At 39.7% G+C, this 17,835-nt stretch overlaps 1 protein-coding gene across 2 annotated transcripts in view; it reads left to right on the top strand.

Annotated features, from left to right (window-relative positions):
• The window catches only part of LOC122654713 (protein RRC1-like), a 34,399-nt gene extending 16,796 nt beyond the window's left edge, over positions 1-17,603 (top strand). The window contains exons 5-18 of one of the 2 annotated variants that reach the window (XM_043848926.1): positions 9,823-9,889; positions 10,340-10,486; positions 11,406-11,525; positions 11,642-11,807; positions 12,204-12,316; positions 12,546-12,617; positions 13,135-13,356; positions 13,442-13,500; positions 13,635-13,719; positions 13,860-13,997; positions 14,209-14,433; positions 14,583-15,424; positions 15,540-15,706; positions 17,022-17,603. In XM_043848926.1, coding sequence (XP_043704861.1) covers positions 9,823-9,889; positions 10,340-10,486; positions 11,406-11,525; positions 11,642-11,807; positions 12,204-12,316; positions 12,546-12,617; positions 13,135-13,356; positions 13,442-13,500; positions 13,635-13,719; positions 13,860-13,997; positions 14,209-14,433; positions 14,583-15,424; positions 15,540-15,706; positions 17,022-17,329 — 2,731 coding nt within the window. In that variant the 3' untranslated portion in view covers positions 17,330-17,603. Of the gene's footprint in view, positions 1-9,822; positions 9,890-10,339; positions 10,487-11,405; positions 11,526-11,641; positions 11,808-12,203; positions 12,317-12,545; positions 12,618-13,134; positions 13,357-13,441; positions 13,501-13,634; positions 13,720-13,859; positions 13,998-14,208; positions 14,434-14,582; positions 15,425-15,539; positions 15,715-17,014 lie in introns of both variants that reach the window. The other variant, XM_043848927.1, reaches the window with a different exon arrangement.
• Positions 17,604-17,835: the final 232 nt, after the last annotated feature.

Genomic DNA, 17,835 nt, shown 5'->3' with positions numbered 1-17,835 from the left:
CGTGAAATTCTTGAAAGAAAATAAACCTCTCGTAGGGATCCATGAGACCTACAGCCAGGTTTGGCTCTGCTACCAAGCTCTGATGTAGATCAATGGAAGGATCAGCTGGTGGGCTTTTAGATTGCTGGTTTGAGAGGAGACAGAGGAAAGAGATTCGCATAAGGGGAGAGAAGAAAGAAAGCCCCAAATCATGGGTAAGGGTGTGAGAAAAGAGAGGCACCAACCCCCACAGAATAAAATTAGACCTTAATTCATTCGATAATTAAATTGTGGAGGGCTGTTAACCCACACATAAATATATATATATATCATACTAACCTCATCGTCAAAAAAAATAAATAAATAAAGAAAAGATAAATAAGGAGACTCCCATGCGTAGACATCAATACGAGTATCCTGATCAGACTATCAACCTAAATAAAGGACTACACATATCGATTGGACAACCTGACATTATTTGAATAAAAGAAACAAAGAGTTTAATCTAATCCACGACTTAAACTGGCCGAACAAGCTATGGTTTGGGTCCCATGACTGCTGATTTTGAGGAAGGGGTGGTCACTGGTTGCTGTTCATGTGAACAGTAAACTAATTCAATATTAAACCAGATCAAACCTAAAAAGTTCAGATCTGGACATGGCGACGCCACCATGGCGTCCTGGCGCTGGGAGAGGTGGCATATCGAGCTACGCCATGGTGGATGTAAATATATCGTTCGATATGGCTTCCATGGCGTTGCCATGGACGCCATACCATGATATGATGGCATATCGGTCGATATTTGTACATATAAAAGTTAGATTTAAATTTTTTTTTTTTAAACCATTTAATAGCTTAGATGCTTTGCTCCAAATCACACACACTAAAGAAAGACTATTGCTATCAAGCTTCAGTAAACAGGTTAGCCTATCATTTGATTTTTACTATTGCTTTCAATTATTTGATAGGTTAATCTATATTTTCAATTTTTCATACTTTCATATACACTAATGGATATTAGTTACACTTTCATGAATTAAACCATAGTGGCATAGTATATTAGTAGTAGTGTAGTACACTTTCATGTTGATTTTTGATGTTATAGGACATATATTATAGCATACTAAATGACATTAAAAATAGAGAAAATAAAAAATTAAACATGGTCGACATGCTCGCCATGGCAACGCCATGGCGGGCGACATGTCGATATATCGACGTGACACCCTTCCACCGACTTGGATCTCCGTGATGCCATGACAACTATGGATCTGGATCAAACCAACCCAACCCTACCCAACCCAGTCCTGCATTAATAAGAGGGGTAAAAATGAGATTATTGAAACATACAAGGGTAGAAATTGGAGGGCAAGATCATTAGAGTTTTTTGGTCTGGGCACTATGTCACATAGGTGAATGGCTGCCTCGGAATTGAAGGGTCGCCTTGTTGCCTAGTTGACATCTCGACAATATGGCATGGACAATTTGTCCACTCTATTTAAGTGCTGCTAGCTGAGCCAGGCTTGCTGGTTTTTTCTTTGTAGGTTCCGGTGTGCTGGTAATCCACTCATTGTTTAAAAAAAAAAAAAAAGATGACAATAAATAGTGGTGTCAAGTTCCTAGCTACAAGATCTAGCCAATTTATTTCTTTTATCTGCTACACCTGACCAAGCTTGAGCAACGGATGAGGCTAATGATATCAAGGTTCAAGATTTCAGTTTCGACCCTGGTTGAAACCTGAATTTGACTGAAACTTTGCATGTATCTGCTAGCCATTTCGTTTGGCCATTTCAGTGGTCAAATGGCAATATCTTGGCCCAAAATTTCAGGGAAACCCTATTTAAATATATGTATATTGAAATTTTAGATTGTAAAAGAGCACATGCAAAATGGTTGTTTGGTTTCATACCCTAAGTTGGCAGTGTACCTCGTACCCTACTGTATTCTTTCTCAAATATAGCCTATTCTACCCATTATTTAGTATTAGAACACAAATAATTCAATGAAAACAACTAAAGTATTCATTAGGCATGAATAAGAACCATTTAATATCATACAATGTGAAAAGTATTACAAGTGTATAAATGGTACATGTCAAGTACAAGTGTACAGCCAAGGTTAGAACATCCCTACGAATCCGTTCCTCTAACTCTATGTCAATACTACATAGGGTTTCGAGAAGGCTTGAAACCTTTGGGGCAAAAGGCCTCTAAGTTTGAATCTTGCTCAAATATGGTAAATCGTTGCTGTAGATTTATTGTAGTAGTCCCCAATACTTTGTTCCACCAAAATATGTAGGCAATTTGGCCAAAAATACCAAACATGGTTTTTTTTTTGGGGAGTTTTTTGTCCTCTTACCAACAAAACCACTTGAAACTCACAAGATTGGTTGAAATTGCGATCCATTTCGATTGGAAATAGTGCTTTTATATGCACTGTTTCCGAAACCGAGTCGAAATTGCAAAATTTTGGTTGAAATCTTGCATACGCAGTGAGTCAACCTGCATTTTGTTTCAAACTTGTCGAAACCAAAACTTTTTAACGAAATCTTGGCTGTTTCGACCAAAATTTCGAACCATGAATGATATATATGAGCATAAGCTGACTTTGCTCCCTGCCGGTTTATGGCTTCGCTCTCATCTGTTTCCTTTCCATTAAATTCACCCATCTATGGCCATCAAAGCAATTTTTCACTAGATGGTCTTAATCTCTAGTCTGCACCAGGTTAATTCTTGACCAGCCTGAGCCTGAGCATTTATGTTTCTTTCCTAACTGAGTGGGAGAAGATGGGAAAAGATGTTTCTTGCGCCTCACATATGCCTACTCGTCATTTTTCAGATCTTCTCTCACTACTTTCTTTCTCATCGTTCTCTTTCTTTTTGCTGCTTTGTATGACAACTATGGCAACTATGGGCTGATTGGTGCTAGTATGGTCGAGTTTGGTAAGATAAGGTCAAAGTATTTGAAATCTATTTGTAACATGCTATGTGGTGGCCATTCTTTTCGTTTAAACAAAGACTTCTGAGACAAGTTCAAGTGACTTGTTTCAGGTTGCACTTGTTTTTTGAGATTTAAACTGTAGTTGAAAGACAATGGGCGTAGTTCAAAATTTCTGCTAATTTCGACAACCTCGAGACGAAATAGAAAAAGCACAAATTTTGGTCATGTCTACATTGTAGAAAAAATGCATTGTTTCGTCGAAATTTCAGTCATTTCAGTTGAAAATTTTGCTAATTTCAGACGTTTTCTCCCCCCCCACCCCCCCCACCCCAATTGACCAAGTGAAATCACGACAAAAGATGTACTGTTTCAGCGAAATTTTGCCAATTTCGGTCCGACCGAAATGGACTTACTTAAGCGAGTTTTTGAACTATGCTAATGGGTCAAGTTGAAGTGATCTCTGGGCCTAAGGCACAAGAATCTGGAATAGCCATTCTTGTGAGTCGATTCGAGATGATCCAAAAGAGGTGTAGGGGTGGGTTTTTTTTTTTTCTCCATTCTGCTGATATCTTTTCCGAAAAAATACAGTTTAGAGATGTTGAGATGTTTCTTTGGTTCAGTAGTCGGTTAATCTCTTTTGAATCCCTGGATGGATGGGTAAGGTGGTGTTGATGTCATAGGGGGTATTTTTTTGGATGCAACAGTGTCATTTGATGCTTAGAATGAAAGTGGCATTGCGTTCTTTAAGTTGCAGTTGGAAAATCAGTGTCAAAGGGTAAAGGTTTGTGAGGATAGGTGACAGTCCTGTGGTGAAGGCAAAGTCCTGATCTCTGTTCTGTATTCTAATGGCTTTGTTGGTGGTGTGGTGTTGATGGAGAGGGATCTGTTCTTGTGCACTGGATGGTACCAAAGGGAGTGTCTGGAAGGTGCTTGCCTCTTTTGTGCGGTGTTTCTATTTTCTAAAGTTCTTCGAAATAAAAGTTACGGTTAGTTGAAATCCAATGTTGTTATTGGCCTGTGGGACCTTTAAAATAATGTTTTCTCTCATGTTTTGCTAGTCTCTCACTTGCAACCATCAGGTGATGCAGGTTTGAGAACCCAGATCGAGAAACGGGTCCAATTGGTTTTCGGGCTCAGTAAGATTTTATTTGTGAAGTCCAAGATAGAGTCAAGTTCTATTTCAATTTTAGAGTTGAATTAGGAGTCTTATTTCCACATTTAAATAAAAGGTTGTAAGCATCGACGGTTTCGGAGTTGATAATGAATTGAAAACTTAAGTTTGGAGAGCCTGCGTGGCTTGGTGGTTGTGCGACCTTCTTTCCCCATCTCTTCTCTCCTTCTTTTCTTTATTTTCTGTTTCATCATTGCTATTATGCTCTGTTTTGGCTGGCTGGTACAGCCTCATTAGGATTGATTCGTCTCTTTTATGCCTTCCTCTTTCACCTGAAACCTTGTGGAGAAGCCGCAAAACCCCTAGGCTATCCTGATCATATAGTTGGAACCCAAAGCCCCATGGTTCTGTGAGACCAAAGCTGAAACTTGAATCGGGTCTTAGTTTTCCGCCAGGTGTGTGTTGCAGAACAATCTTAGGAGTTGATTAACAATCTGTGGAGCTATTATTACCTGTTACCATTGGGAATAGGGTTTGTGCTTCAGATCCCAAAACCCCAAATTGATTGGGATCAACTCCTAAGATTTCTCCTCTTTATTCCCCTCGATTTCTGTTTTCTCCCTCCCCTTCTCTGCAGATCGATTGCCCTTTCCCTCCCGGCTATTGATCTATTCTCTCTCCAAGGCTCTAACTCTGCTAGTCCCTTATTTCTACTTTTCTTCCTCCTCTTTTTTTTTTTTTTTTTGATGCAACGATCTGTTTCTCTTCTTTGTGTCCAGACCAGTCCATGCTGCTAGCATTGAAGAGGCTTCCTGCTATTTGGTTTGTCAATAACGGGTCAGTTTATTTAATCCTAGCTAGATTTTGTTAGAAGGAAATTAACATCAGGTCTGGTTTATTGTTCTTCTGTTCTAGTATTAATTCTCTTTGATTAAAGATCTGAAATTCTATACATTCTCTGATCTGTTATCTTATCCAGGATTACTTCTTTCTGTTGATTCCTTGTTCTGTTTGCTAGTTTGAACCCGCGTGATCAATAAATAGTTCTGTTTCTTTAACATCTCATAGTATATTAGTGGACCTGTTTGCATCCGAGATCCATCTTTCTTTGGATTTCAGGCTGCATTATTTGGTGTCAGAGCCTAGGTTCACACCTGCTGTTCTTGCCCTCTTACTCCTCTCCTCCATCTATTTCTTCTTTTAATAATTTGATATCCTAGTCTGTCCATAGCTTATTCATACATTCATACCTTAAAACACTTTTTACAGGTACTGTTTGTAGCCCCGAGTATAGCCCCAACACAGTAGCCTTTATCTCTTAATCATGGTAGCTAATAGCCCCAAGTATAGCCCCCAAAAAGTAGCCCTTACCTCTCAACCATGGTAGCCAACAGTGGGTTCATCCAACAGCTTAATTCCTTTGAGGGTGAGAAGACAGATTTGGTCCATCTCACTAATTGCGTTGCAGCCCTAGAAAGTAGAAACTACTACCAGCACTCTTCAGGCCATTGTTGATAACCTCAACACTACTATTTTATTCAGTCCATGGTCGCATCTCTACAAGCTTTTATTGACAGAGTTGCACCTTCCGACAAAGGAAAGAGTCCTATTCAGCTTGGAGACTCTTCCAGTTCCATTCCACTGCCCTCTAGTTCTTCTCACAGCGAACCCTCTTTAATAATTCCCATGATTCTTATCAGTGTGAAATGAATTCCTTCGAAGGGAGTGTGGGCTCTCTTCAAGGAGATAAGTCTCACATTGTCCCTCCACCACCACCCCCCTATTGTGGGATTGGTTGACCTTTTGATGATCCTCCTTATGGAGCTGAGTATGGAGCCAAGTTAGATGTTGAAGACTTTATGGAGTGAATAGTCCTAAACAGTTCCTTGACAGGATTCATAGCTTGGAGGTATTCTTTCAATGATATGCTTGAGTGAGGTTTAGAAAATCTTATTTGCTGAAGCCAAGTTGAAGGGAACGACTTGAGTTTGGTAGATAAAATATTAACAACAGAATTGAACTCGAGACATGGACTGTGATGAAAGAGCCATGAACAGAAGATTCTTACCTACAGAGTACAAGTAGTGAATGCACTTTCAGTTCATATAGTCAAGGGAAGGCAGTATGTATGTAGAGGAGCACGTGGCAAGGTTAAATTACTTGGCCACCAGGTCTGGCTTTTGAATGTAATGAAGAGGTGTTAGTGACTCAGTTTTGCCATGGTTACACCTACAAATTAGTGCTGGATTGCCTTATAATAAGCTGCCGACGATGGATGATGCGGTACATGGTGTTTATCAAGTAGAGGAGGGTCATGAAGAAGACCTTCGATTGAAGGAACTTCACAGACACTTCCCTAAGGGTGACAATGCAAGTCAACACTCTTCTCACTTTGGAAAGCTATTTAGTAAACCGCATGCCAGTGGGTCTTCTATGGCATCTTCTAGGCCGGACCATAACTCTACTCTTGAAGGGCGTGCTTTTGAAGGATCTACATTGAAGACAAGGGCTAAAATACAATTCTTCTCGTTTTAAGGATATGATCATTTTCTGTCCATTGTACTAATCAACTAGTAGCCTTTGCTGATAAGGACACATTCATAGCCATTGCTTCGGAATTTCAACGAAAGAATGAGATTGTTTACTTGGAAATAGTATGTGTGGCTAGTGAAGGAAAAGGAGGCAGTGACAATGATTGTGAAAAACAATCTTGTTCCATTCTTCATCCTCTTTTGGCGGCACACAAAATCTATAAAGAGGATGGATTGGCACCGTAATAGTATTTTCTAGATAAGGGTGAGGTGCAATGACCGATTGTGGCCAATTGTGATCGACAATGGGAGTTACGCTAATGTCATTTCTGAAGTTGCTATTTGTAAATAAGGGTTGAAGACATAGCCACATTCTAATCCCTACAAGGTTGCTTGGGTGAACAACATTAACCTCAAAATTCATGGAGGTGTTTACTCACGTGTTTTATTGGTAGGTTAGTGCCGTAGTGGATATCGTGCAATATGACTTGCTATCTTTGAATGTTTCACATTCTTCTAGGGTGACCATGGCTCTTTGAAAAGAAGGTGCAATATTTGGGGTATGAGATATGAGAATACTTATTCTTTTAAGCATGGATGGCTATCGTTGAAGCTTCTTCCTGCCAAGGACCTCCCACCCATTAAGCTTGAGAGGACTAGATTGTTTCTCCTCCAACAAGTTGAATTGGATGGCGTATTTGGTCCTTATTGAGTTCTTCTCAGGGGGGAAGAATTGATGTAGTAACATTGGCTTGGTGGAAAGATTTTTTGGCCATCCAAGTATGGTCTGTGGTAGAAGGGGTTTTCTGTAATTTTCCCTTTCTTCTCAAGGTTCTATATGTAATTCTTTATTTCTCTAGGGGTTTATATGTAATTTACTATTTTAATTATATTGAAAGACAGCTGTTAAAGCTGTGCAGTCCAGTCTAGTCGCAGGTTCAGTTTAGGCTAATATTTTAGGGAAAAAAATTCTCTGTCCGGGAGTGTGGCCTACGCCAGCACTCCCATGACTCTATCTCTCTCCTCCCCATGAGAAAAGACACCTCTGTCCCCTTGGTTTAAGGAGGAGAGAGATAGAGACATGAGACTGCTGGTGTAGGTCACACTCCCGTACAGAAAACTGCTTCCCAATAATTTATTAATTAGAAGTCTTATTTTAAGTTGTTAACTGTTCATACTTAGAAGGTCGAAGTCCGTTAGACCACTAATATAAAAGGATTGTAAACTCCCCCTATTGATTGGAATGGAAAAGTATTTTTCCATCGGAAATTGAGAGTTGTTCTCTCACTCTCCTCCCCAATCGAGTCTCTTCTCTCTACTCTTTCTTCCCATCAATTCTGTTTTTTCCAGCCATTGTCTGCCAGATTGACTGCCCTTCCCTCCCTGCTATTGATCTATTTTCTCTCCAGGGAAGCAACTCTGCCAATACTTTATTTCTTCTCTTCTTTCTCTCTCCAATATTCTGTTTCTCTTCTCTCATCCAGATCAGTCCACCCTGCCACAAGCACTGAAGAGGCTTCCTGCTATTTGGTTTGGCATTAACATGGCAGTTTAGTTAATACTATTAATGCAAGAGTCGACCTTGAACCAGGGAAACCAGCAGGAGATCGATTGCAGCAGGATCGATACAATGAAAGGAACAGCAGCAGGTTCAAGACTGAGGTCTAGTGGGCTCCTTAGGGGCCTGAAGCAGTCCTCCAAGTATCGCTCTGATTGGGAGGAAGAGTGCTGAGATGAAGACCTTCGAATCAGCAGCAGTGAATAAGGAACTGATGCAGCCGCAAGTGTGGAAAGTGGTTGTCTTTGCCTCTGGACAGCAGCAGCAGATTCAGTTGTTGTTTAGGATGCTCTCTAGGTCTTCACAGATGTAGTAGCAGGTAGCAGCACTTGATTGCAGTTGCACGACAGCAGGAACAGTAGGGAATTGAATAAGAGAAGAAGTAGAAGATAGGAGAAGAAGGGGAAAGGAATAAGGATGTTTGGCTCTCTCAGCCAGGCCTCCCAGCCTCTTCATGTCACACACATGGACGAGAAAACTTGCTCAAAGCAATAATAATCAACTTCATTAAATCGTCTCTTTGGCTTCTAAAAGCCTTACATATAAATAGGTAGCAATGACTTGCTAACTAAGTTACAAATATAAGAAAGTTTTTAACTTTGACTAGTCCTAAAATTGGAAACTATAAAAATAGAAACAGTAAAGTAGCTAGTCTCTTATAAGGCTGAGACTTGGATTACAAACAATGAAACTAAAATAGAAACTAACTGGAATAGAAACTTCTAAATAAAAACTAAGCAACTAAAATAGAAACTCTAATTTAGAGACAAATAACTAACAAAATAGAAACTTAACACCGGAATATTCCACCAGCATCCAGCACCTAATCTTCACACCAGCAGTCCATATCAACCCCAAATCACTGTTCACATGAAAAGTAACTCGTGGTACTGTTCACATAAACAGTAACTTTTTTTTTTATTTTTTAAACTTTGTAAATTTTTAAATTTTGTCCGTCTTCTTCATGCTTTGATCTACATCACCTATTCTCTGTTAGCAGGAAATTAACATCAGCTGGTTTTCTAATTTTCTGTTCTGTATCAATTTTCATTGATTACATATCATCTAAACCAGAATTACAACTTTCTGTTGATTGCCTGTTCTGTTTGCTTGTTTGACCCCACTTGATCAATATTAAGTTGTGTTTTGATTTTCACATCAATAGTATATCAGTGGGCTTGTTTGCATATGAGATTCAAATCTCGTTGGATTTCAGACTGCATTAAATTTATTAGGTTTATTTAGAAGTTAGATGTTTGGGCAAGCGTCTTCGGGAGGTCTTTTTCTTTTGCGAGATACAAAACTTCTTGTACTTAGTTTTAATATGATGTAGATAAGCCTTCGAACAGATAGTCTTGTGTCTTTTTTTTGTTTTGGTGGGGGGGGGGGGGAAGTGGGGTTGCATGATGACATTATCCTTAGTTTTAATATGATATGGAGATAAACCTTCGAACAGATAGTCTCTAATTCTTGTTTTTGTTTTTTTTTGGAATGATGACTCTGTCCATGTTTTGTGCATATGTATGCTACTTTGATATTATTAAGGACTCATATTTCAGTTGCAAAGGTTTATATGGAAGTTATAAGTATGTGCTGCTTTTATGAAATCACTACATAAATTTCTGTTTGATTTATTTTTACTAATTAGCCGCTCTTTCAAAGAAAAATTTAGTACCATAGGATTCTAACATTTCTTCCTACAGATATGTCCCATCCTTCATACCACCTCCTTTGGCATTGGCAACCAAAGGAAAAGAACCTGAGAAAAAGGTCAGTATGTCTACCTTTACTGTTATTGGTTGTATTGCTCTTTTGCTATTGTTTTTGTTTGGGGATGTGATACATTAGAACCAGGGTCCACACCCAAGACTATGAAGCCTAACCAAAAAATGCTTTAGAATCTTTGGTAATTTATTTTGAGATGATATCCTGGGACCTACTGGCAGAATAGCACATGCATGGTAAAATATACTATTCCGGCGATCTCTGTATGGAGGCATGTCATAATTGATGCATGTGGTATTACACTATCAGTTCCCAATTCTATAGATTGTGAAATAGGTGTTTTTTCCCCTTTCGCAGATACTTTTCTAGTTGGGGGTCCATTGTCTTGGATGTGGATGCTAGGTCTCTATTATGGTTCTTTTATTTCTAAAACTGTTCTTGTAGACAGATAGGTTTGTGCCTCTTCTCATATCTTGCATGGATCCTAATTTGCAGAAAGAGGAGGAGAAGCCGAAGGAAAAAGGAAAGTCACGGAACATAGATCATTTTATGGAGGAGCTAAAGCTTGAGCAGGAGATGCGAGAAAAGCGCAATCATGAACGTGATCATTGGCGTGAGGGTTGCCAGAGTGAGAGTTCTGCTGTAAGTTTCTCATATCAACTTGGATTTGACACTATAAAGGGAGGCATATAGAATTTTGTTAATTAATATATAGCACCTGTACTTTTTCTCTGACGTTAACTTGGATTCTACACTATAGAAGGAGCAAGTAGAATTTAGTTGGTTAATATACTGCAATTATATTTTGATGTTGCTAGTTGCCTCCGTTGCACTGCTTTTAGCTTCTTGATTATCAATTTTTTGTCTGAGCAAAGATAGTTTAGATAAAAGGTAAACTCTTCCACCTAGTGCAATGGGCACCCATTTTTAGCCATGTGGAGGGATGATATGTCCAACCTGAGCTATTTGATAGATAAGTTGCTACCTGGGTTGATCATGTCTAATTTCATGGTCCGTATTAACCAAATTGGACTTTTCCCTCTGGTTTTTTTTAGCTGTTATATTTCATTAGACGGACTTTTCAACTATTTTTTGAACCTTTGTTTGGAGATTTGGCAAGCTTTATTTGGCGTGAAATTTGACTGGTGGCTAGAGGAGGGCATAGCCTGCCTACGCAACAATTTGGCCGCGAGGCAAGCTGGCACGTGGAAATAATAAATTACCCTTTATTCTGGGCCTGGCATAATTGTTGTTGTGCCACTCCCCAAATAATTTTTAGTATACTGGGAAATATCCTTTACATGGCCTTGTAATGAAAGGGGACCTTCATGGTCCACTGTATTGAGCCATGTCAAGTTTGGGTCCCATCTCAACCTTATGGTCCATAACATATTGAACTTCTACTCTTGTATTTTCAGCCATCAGACCAAAAGTGTTAAAATTTAACATTTCAGCCATTTTTAAAGCTTCATATGTTGCCATGTGGGAAAATTGATGCGTCCTTTACTTGATATAGTGAACATGTGGAGCTTCTTAGTTTTAACGACTTCTATTCTTGTAGCCACCTAGCCGATTTGATGAGCTACCAGATGATTTTGATCCAAGTGGGAAGCTTCCTGGATCATTTGATGATGGGGACCCACAAACAACGAATCTTTATGTTGGAAACCTCTCACCTCAGGTGATGTATTACCATGCTATGTCATTTTAACTACATCAAATCCCATAATGCTTTCACACATTGGGCCGTTAAGGAACAATGATCTGATTCCATTACATGGTACTGGATCTTGTTAGGTTGATGAGAATTTTCTTTTGAGGACTTTTGGAAGATTTGGGCCCATTGCTAGTGTGAAGATAATGTGGCCTCGGACAGAAGAGGAGAAGAGACGGCAAAGAAACTGTGGTTTTGTTGCTTTCATGAATAGAACTGATGGTCAGGCTGCAAAGGATGAAATGCAAGGTCTGGATCTTTATGGTTTTTGGATATACAAGACACCCGCCGTATTATTGTTCTGACAGAGGCTAAAGTAAGAATGGAGTTGTACAACTTCTGAGATGACCATTTAATTTAGCTGAAGGCTTGCCTGAGGATTGATAGATAATAATGGCTAGTCAATTACTTGTGGCGGGGAGGGAGTAGAAGATGTAAATTCTAATTTCAATTGAATAACTAGTTTGCAGAATTTGTGATTCGGAAGACTCAGCAAACTGGAAGCAATCTCTTGAATAATGTTCTTAATTTGTTGTATTATATGGCATTAGTCTTTTATGTGGCTGATGCAGATGTATAATTTTATTATTTGAGCAATACAGGGAACAAATCTTGGGATTACTTAAACATTTTGTGATGTTTCAGGGGTTGTTGTTTATGAGTATGAGTTGAAGATTGGCTGGGGTAAGTCCGTCTCTCTTCCAGCGCAAGCCCTTCCTGCTCCCCCACCAGGGCAGATGGCCATCAGGAGCAAGGAGGTAAGTAATGATTTCATCTTTTATGAAGTTCAGTTACACTTTAGTTTTTCTTTCTATCTTCTGTTTTTGAATGCATAGAGATGGTTTTCTTTTGTTCCCACCCCCCTCTTTAACATAGCTTCTTTTATAGTTTTCTTTATGGTCTCAAATGTGAATGAAGTTTGTACTTATTATGTATTCTTTTAAGGCATTTTCATGATGTTGTAGCTTATGAAACATTGTGTGACAGGGTGGTACTGTGATTCTATCTGGTCCTGATGGCCCTCCAGTAACATCCGTACCTAATCAGAGCTCTGAGCTGGTAGGTTGATTAACTTTTTGTTCACTGCTCCCCTCTAAATTCTGTTTAGTGAACTGGATTTTATTTCGAGTAACATTGAGCTATTTCATTTCACAAATTTATGGTCGTCCTTTGCCTGGGTTGCACCAGTTTCATGTCTTGTGTTCATATATGAATATTGGTTGCATGTAATGCCTCATACCCTTATTGGGCTCATGTACTGTCTCGTTGTGTGGTTAATCACTTTCACCAATTCAGTCTTAAGTTAGGCTGAGCTAGATCTGGATGTGGATGTTAATGAGGGTTTGGGACTTCCAATATCCTATTCTTGTTTCCCCTCTCATTTTAAAGTTGGTAATGATACTAGTGAAGAAGGCAAACCCCAGAAGCTTACTTATATCTTTTTCCCTTAGAAACTTGCTAATGTGGTTTGATCTTAACTGTATCACTTACATCTCTTGACAGTCGTCATATATGTGGAGTTGACTTGTCACTCTTGCTGTGTATGTTTTCTTGATGGCTTGATTTTGGTGCATAGGTTCTTACTCCCAATGTGCCAGATATAATGGTTGTTCCGCCTGAGGATGATCATCTCCACCATGCAATTGATACAATGGCTTTGCATGTTCTTGATGGAGGATGCGCTTTTGAGCAAGCTATAATGGAGAGAGGTCGTGGAAATCCACTTTTTAACTTCTTATTTGAGCTAGGGTCAAAGGAACACACATACTATGTTTGGAGGCTGTACTCCTTTGCTCAGGTATATCTTCTTGTGTTCCCGATTGGACATGCATTCTACTTTGCAAATGCTGGGTGATGAATTTCTTGTGCTTGTGCAAATTTAGGGTGATACTCTTCAGAGGTGGAGAACAGAGCCTTTCATCATGATAACTGGGAGTGGGAGGTAATACATGTGCACAATTTCCTTTCATAACAGTAGTATCTTCTGCTTCTTTAGGAAGTCAGAAATGAAAACTTGAATGATTTTCCCTATTAATTGATGCAACATATCTTTTTTTTTTTAATTACGTAATTCAGATGGATACCACCCCCTCTGCCTGCTACAAAGAGCCCAGAACATGAGAAAGAGTCTGGTACCACATTTGCTGCAGGAAGAAGCAGGGTAGGTGTTTGATTTGAGTTGTGGCTTTTCTGCTTTTGGTAAAATTCCATATATGGGAATCTATAACTCATGTTCCAAAAAACTGCAATTGAACTGAAATTTTCTGATTCACTGGTTTGGTTTCCAATTAACTACTGCAGCGTGTAGAACTGGAACGGACATTGACAGACTCACAGAGAGATGAGTTTGAGGATATGCTTAGGGCTTTGACATTAGAAAGGAGCCAGATAAAAGAAGCAATGGGATTTTCTCTAGATAATGCTGATGCAGCTGGAGAGGTACATGCTTCTTGCTAATGCCTGTAGTTTATTTTGCTATACAATTCAATATTCGTCCTTGTTTCAATGTCACTTTAATTTCACATTGCTATGTCAACTGAGTTCTCATTATCTTTCTCAGAAAGTAGTCCAAGCTGCATATCACTTTTCGATTTAACTATGATATTATGGTATATCTTGATTCTTACATATTGTACTCTTGCACCTGCAGGTTGTTGAGGTTCTTACTGAATCTTTGACACTTAAAGAAACCCCTATCCCAACTAAGGTTGCAAGACTCATGCTTGTTTCGGATATCCTTCATAACAGTAGTGCTCCAGTAAAGAATGCATCTGCCTACCGTACAAAATTTGAAGCTGCCCTACCTGACATAATGGAGAGCTTCAATGATTTGTACCGTGGTATCACAGGAAGGATCACTGCTGAAGCCCTTAAGGTACACCTTGGGAATTATATCTGTACCCACTGGTCTGCCCCTTTTTTTTTGCATTCGCTTCACTGCCTTGGGAACCCTCTATTCCTCTCTTGACTTATTTGGTCTGCTTGTTTTTGTAATTTTAAATTATCTTCACCTGGGTTCTGCAGGAACGAGTTTTGAAGGTTCTCCAAGTATGGTCAGATTGGTTTCTCTTTTCAGATGCATATGTAAATGGGCTGCGAGCTACTTTTCTTCGACCTGGGAACTCTGGTGTGCTTCCTTTTCATTCTATATGTGGGGATGCACCGGAAATTGAAAACAAAAAGAGTTCTGAAGATACAACTGATGGGGGTAAGATTAGCCAAGATGCTGCATTGGCAATGGGGAAAGGAGCTGCAATGGAGGAATTATTTAGTCTCCCTCTTGCTGAGCTGGAAAGACGTTGCAGACATAATGGGCTATCGCTTGTTGGTGGTAGGGAAATGATGGTTGCACGGTTGCTTAGTCTTGAAGATGCAGAGAAACAAAGGGTCTATGAACGAGATGACATCAGATATGGATCAAGTCACGCAAATCACTCAAATTCAAGTAGATACTCAAAGGATGACAGTGGCTGGAATACAAATAATGTTGGTCTTAGAGAAAATAACCTTGGACCAGAACAAGTAGGATCTTCAGGATGGAATCATTTTGAGGATGATGGGTTGCGATCACAAGGCAGAGGTTCCTCAGCACCTTTGGCTACAACCCTTCCTATTCCAGAGGCAGAACTAAAACCCTTTGCAAAGAAAGGCAAATCAGATCCTGTCTTGCCAGTGTCTAAATGGGCTCGAGAGGATGATGGAAGCGATGATGAAGATAAGAAAAATGCTCGGGGTCTGGGGTTGAGCTACTCATCTTCTGGGAGTGAAAATGCAGGTGACGGTCCCAGCAAGGCTGACGAAGTAGAAGTTTTAACTGATACAAACATTCCTTCACACCCAGACAGTGGCATGAATGAAGAACAGAGGTTGTATTATTCTTCTGGCTTAAAACAACGTTTTTGGTAGCATACCTTCATTTAATTGTAATTCAGCTGTGCTATATTAGTAGAAATGGAGTTTGACTGCTGTTATGTTCTGCAGACAAAAGTTGAGGCGTCTGGAAGTTGCTGTTATGGAATATCGTGAGTCACTTGAAGAGCGGGGTGTCAAGAACTCGGAGGAAATTGAGACGAAAGTGGCGATCCACCGGAGACGGTTACAGTCAGAGTTTGGGTTATCAGATACAAATGAAGATGTTTCGGGGAACAGTAAGCATTCATCGCATGTGTATGGACATCCAAAAGGGTTTGGGATTTTTAAAATGTCAAGTATCTTAGCATTATATAAGCAATGATGGGTGTTATTTTTCTTCTTACATAGTGGTGATTCAAGTATTTCAGGAGTGCCCAATCCAGTTTGGGGTGGTTCAATGCTAATCTGTTTTAAGATTAGTTAGGATCAACCAATCCAGACAATTTCCAACCTAGGATAGGCTTAGTGGATCTGATGATCCGGACTGATCCTAGATTGGTCCAGATGCCTTAATTCATGTGTTTCTTCCAAGTATATTAATTGCTTTGGTAATTGGTATTCTTCTACATGTTATTCTACTATGTTCATACCATTGCTTTATGGGGAGGTAGAATCCATTTGGGGGGGGGGGTTGGTAGAGAAAGTCTGTTCATTTATAAATTTTAGAAGATTCAGAAATTGAATATCATTAGTTAATCGAGGTTGGTTTGACACTAACAGTATGTGGTTCCATTGGTCAGTCTGCTCCAAAATTGTGTAATGGCTTGGTGGCTCACCGACTTCTACCGTATGGCATCTTAGGTGGGGCTGAAATTTGGTGAATGGTTGACCACAAGCCCCTCTGCTACATTTGCCGAGTTTCAAAACAAAACAAAATTTGGGACTATCAAAAGGGTGCATGGACTACCGTGGTGGTGCAAGGACATACATGGGAGGTTAAATGATTGAATTTGCGGGTGAAATTTGACCCATGGCCAATCCATACTATTCTCATCCCATGGTCAGAATTGCCACATCATCCTCCCACGTGGCAGAAATAAGTGAGCCACCTAGTCAAGCTTAGATGGGCAGGCCACCCACCCAACCTTTTACATCAGTGTTATGATTTTCCTATATAATAATTTTGTTTTAGTGAGCCACTAAGATCTTGTGAACTGACTGTTGAACTGGGTCAGATCGAAGTCTGGTTCTCAAATCATGTTACTGGCTGAATTTGCTTTGGTGTTTTTCATACTTAAAAGTTTGAAGAGAGTTTTTTTGGCCACCACGGACGCGCATGCTGTCTGGCTAATGTCTCAGCATATGACTACAATTTACTGAAGTCACTATCCTAATTTGACAGTTCCATATCTTTGTAGATACAAAGTAGAGGCCCCTAGGTTGCATTTGCCTCTTCACTCATGTTTTGCTGGTTTTCCTCCATTCAACAATTAATTGCTAACACAACTACTTTGATGACCTTTTTTTGTGTGTTTTTTTTTTGTCTTCTTTTCCTATTAATGGTTGTTTATGGTTGGTTGAAAGGATTTTAATAAACCTCTGAAATTGCAGAAAGGTCATCACTCGAGAGGAAGGACAGGCGAGATGATTCCCGTGAGTATTCACGGAAGCGACATCGCAGCCAGAGCCGAAGCCAAAGCCGAAGCCCGCAGCGTAGGTCTTCGACTAGAGATAGGGAAAGGGAAAGGGAAAGGGAAAATGACATCGACAGAGATTGGGAGAGGCACCGTGACAGAGATAGATCACATGAGTTGGAAAATGAAATGGGAAGGGATCGGGAGAAGAGTGGAAGCAGGGAGAGGGATGATCATGATAAAGGTAGAGAAAGAGACAGGGATCGAAGGAGAAGGGGAAAGTGAAATTGGTGGCATTATTGGCATTGTTGTTTTCTCAAGATCAAATTATGCTTGTAACTGAAATGTATGGATATCAGGAGTGCGAGGGCAGTGAGGTCTGTTGGGTTGAATTTTCTCCTTGAATGCTTAAAAGAAATGGCCTCTTGAAGCAATTTACTGTATTTTTTGCTTGGTTCCTGTTTTTCAGTTGTGGCGATGGTCTGATGATCATGTAAGGCAATTTGCAGATGCAGGGAAATCTTAATTCAAAGTTCATGGTTTCAGGATCAGATGTCCTTAAAACATCAGTTCTCTAGCACGGTGGAATTCTGAGGGGACATCTTTAAAACCTCCATTTGCTTGGTTCCTGTTTGTTTCAGGATCATGTAGCTAGAGGTTTTTTGTGTTGTCAGCCTCTTGATAAGTTTCATCATGAGTGATGCCAGAAAAAAATGTACGTTGTAGCTGTCAGGTACTTTGGTGAAACTGTGCTAGTTAGGTTCTATTATTCAATTTATATTCCTGAGTTA

This window comes from Telopea speciosissima, chromosome 3, assembly GCF_018873765.1.
Source record: "Telopea speciosissima isolate NSW1024214 ecotype Mountain lineage chromosome 3, Tspe_v1, whole genome shotgun sequence".
Taxonomy (NCBI): domain Eukaryota; kingdom Viridiplantae; phylum Streptophyta; class Magnoliopsida; order Proteales; family Proteaceae; genus Telopea; species Telopea speciosissima.
The sequence above is the reverse complement of the archived record's forward strand: the minus strand, read 5'-3'. Positions and strand labels throughout refer to the sequence as shown.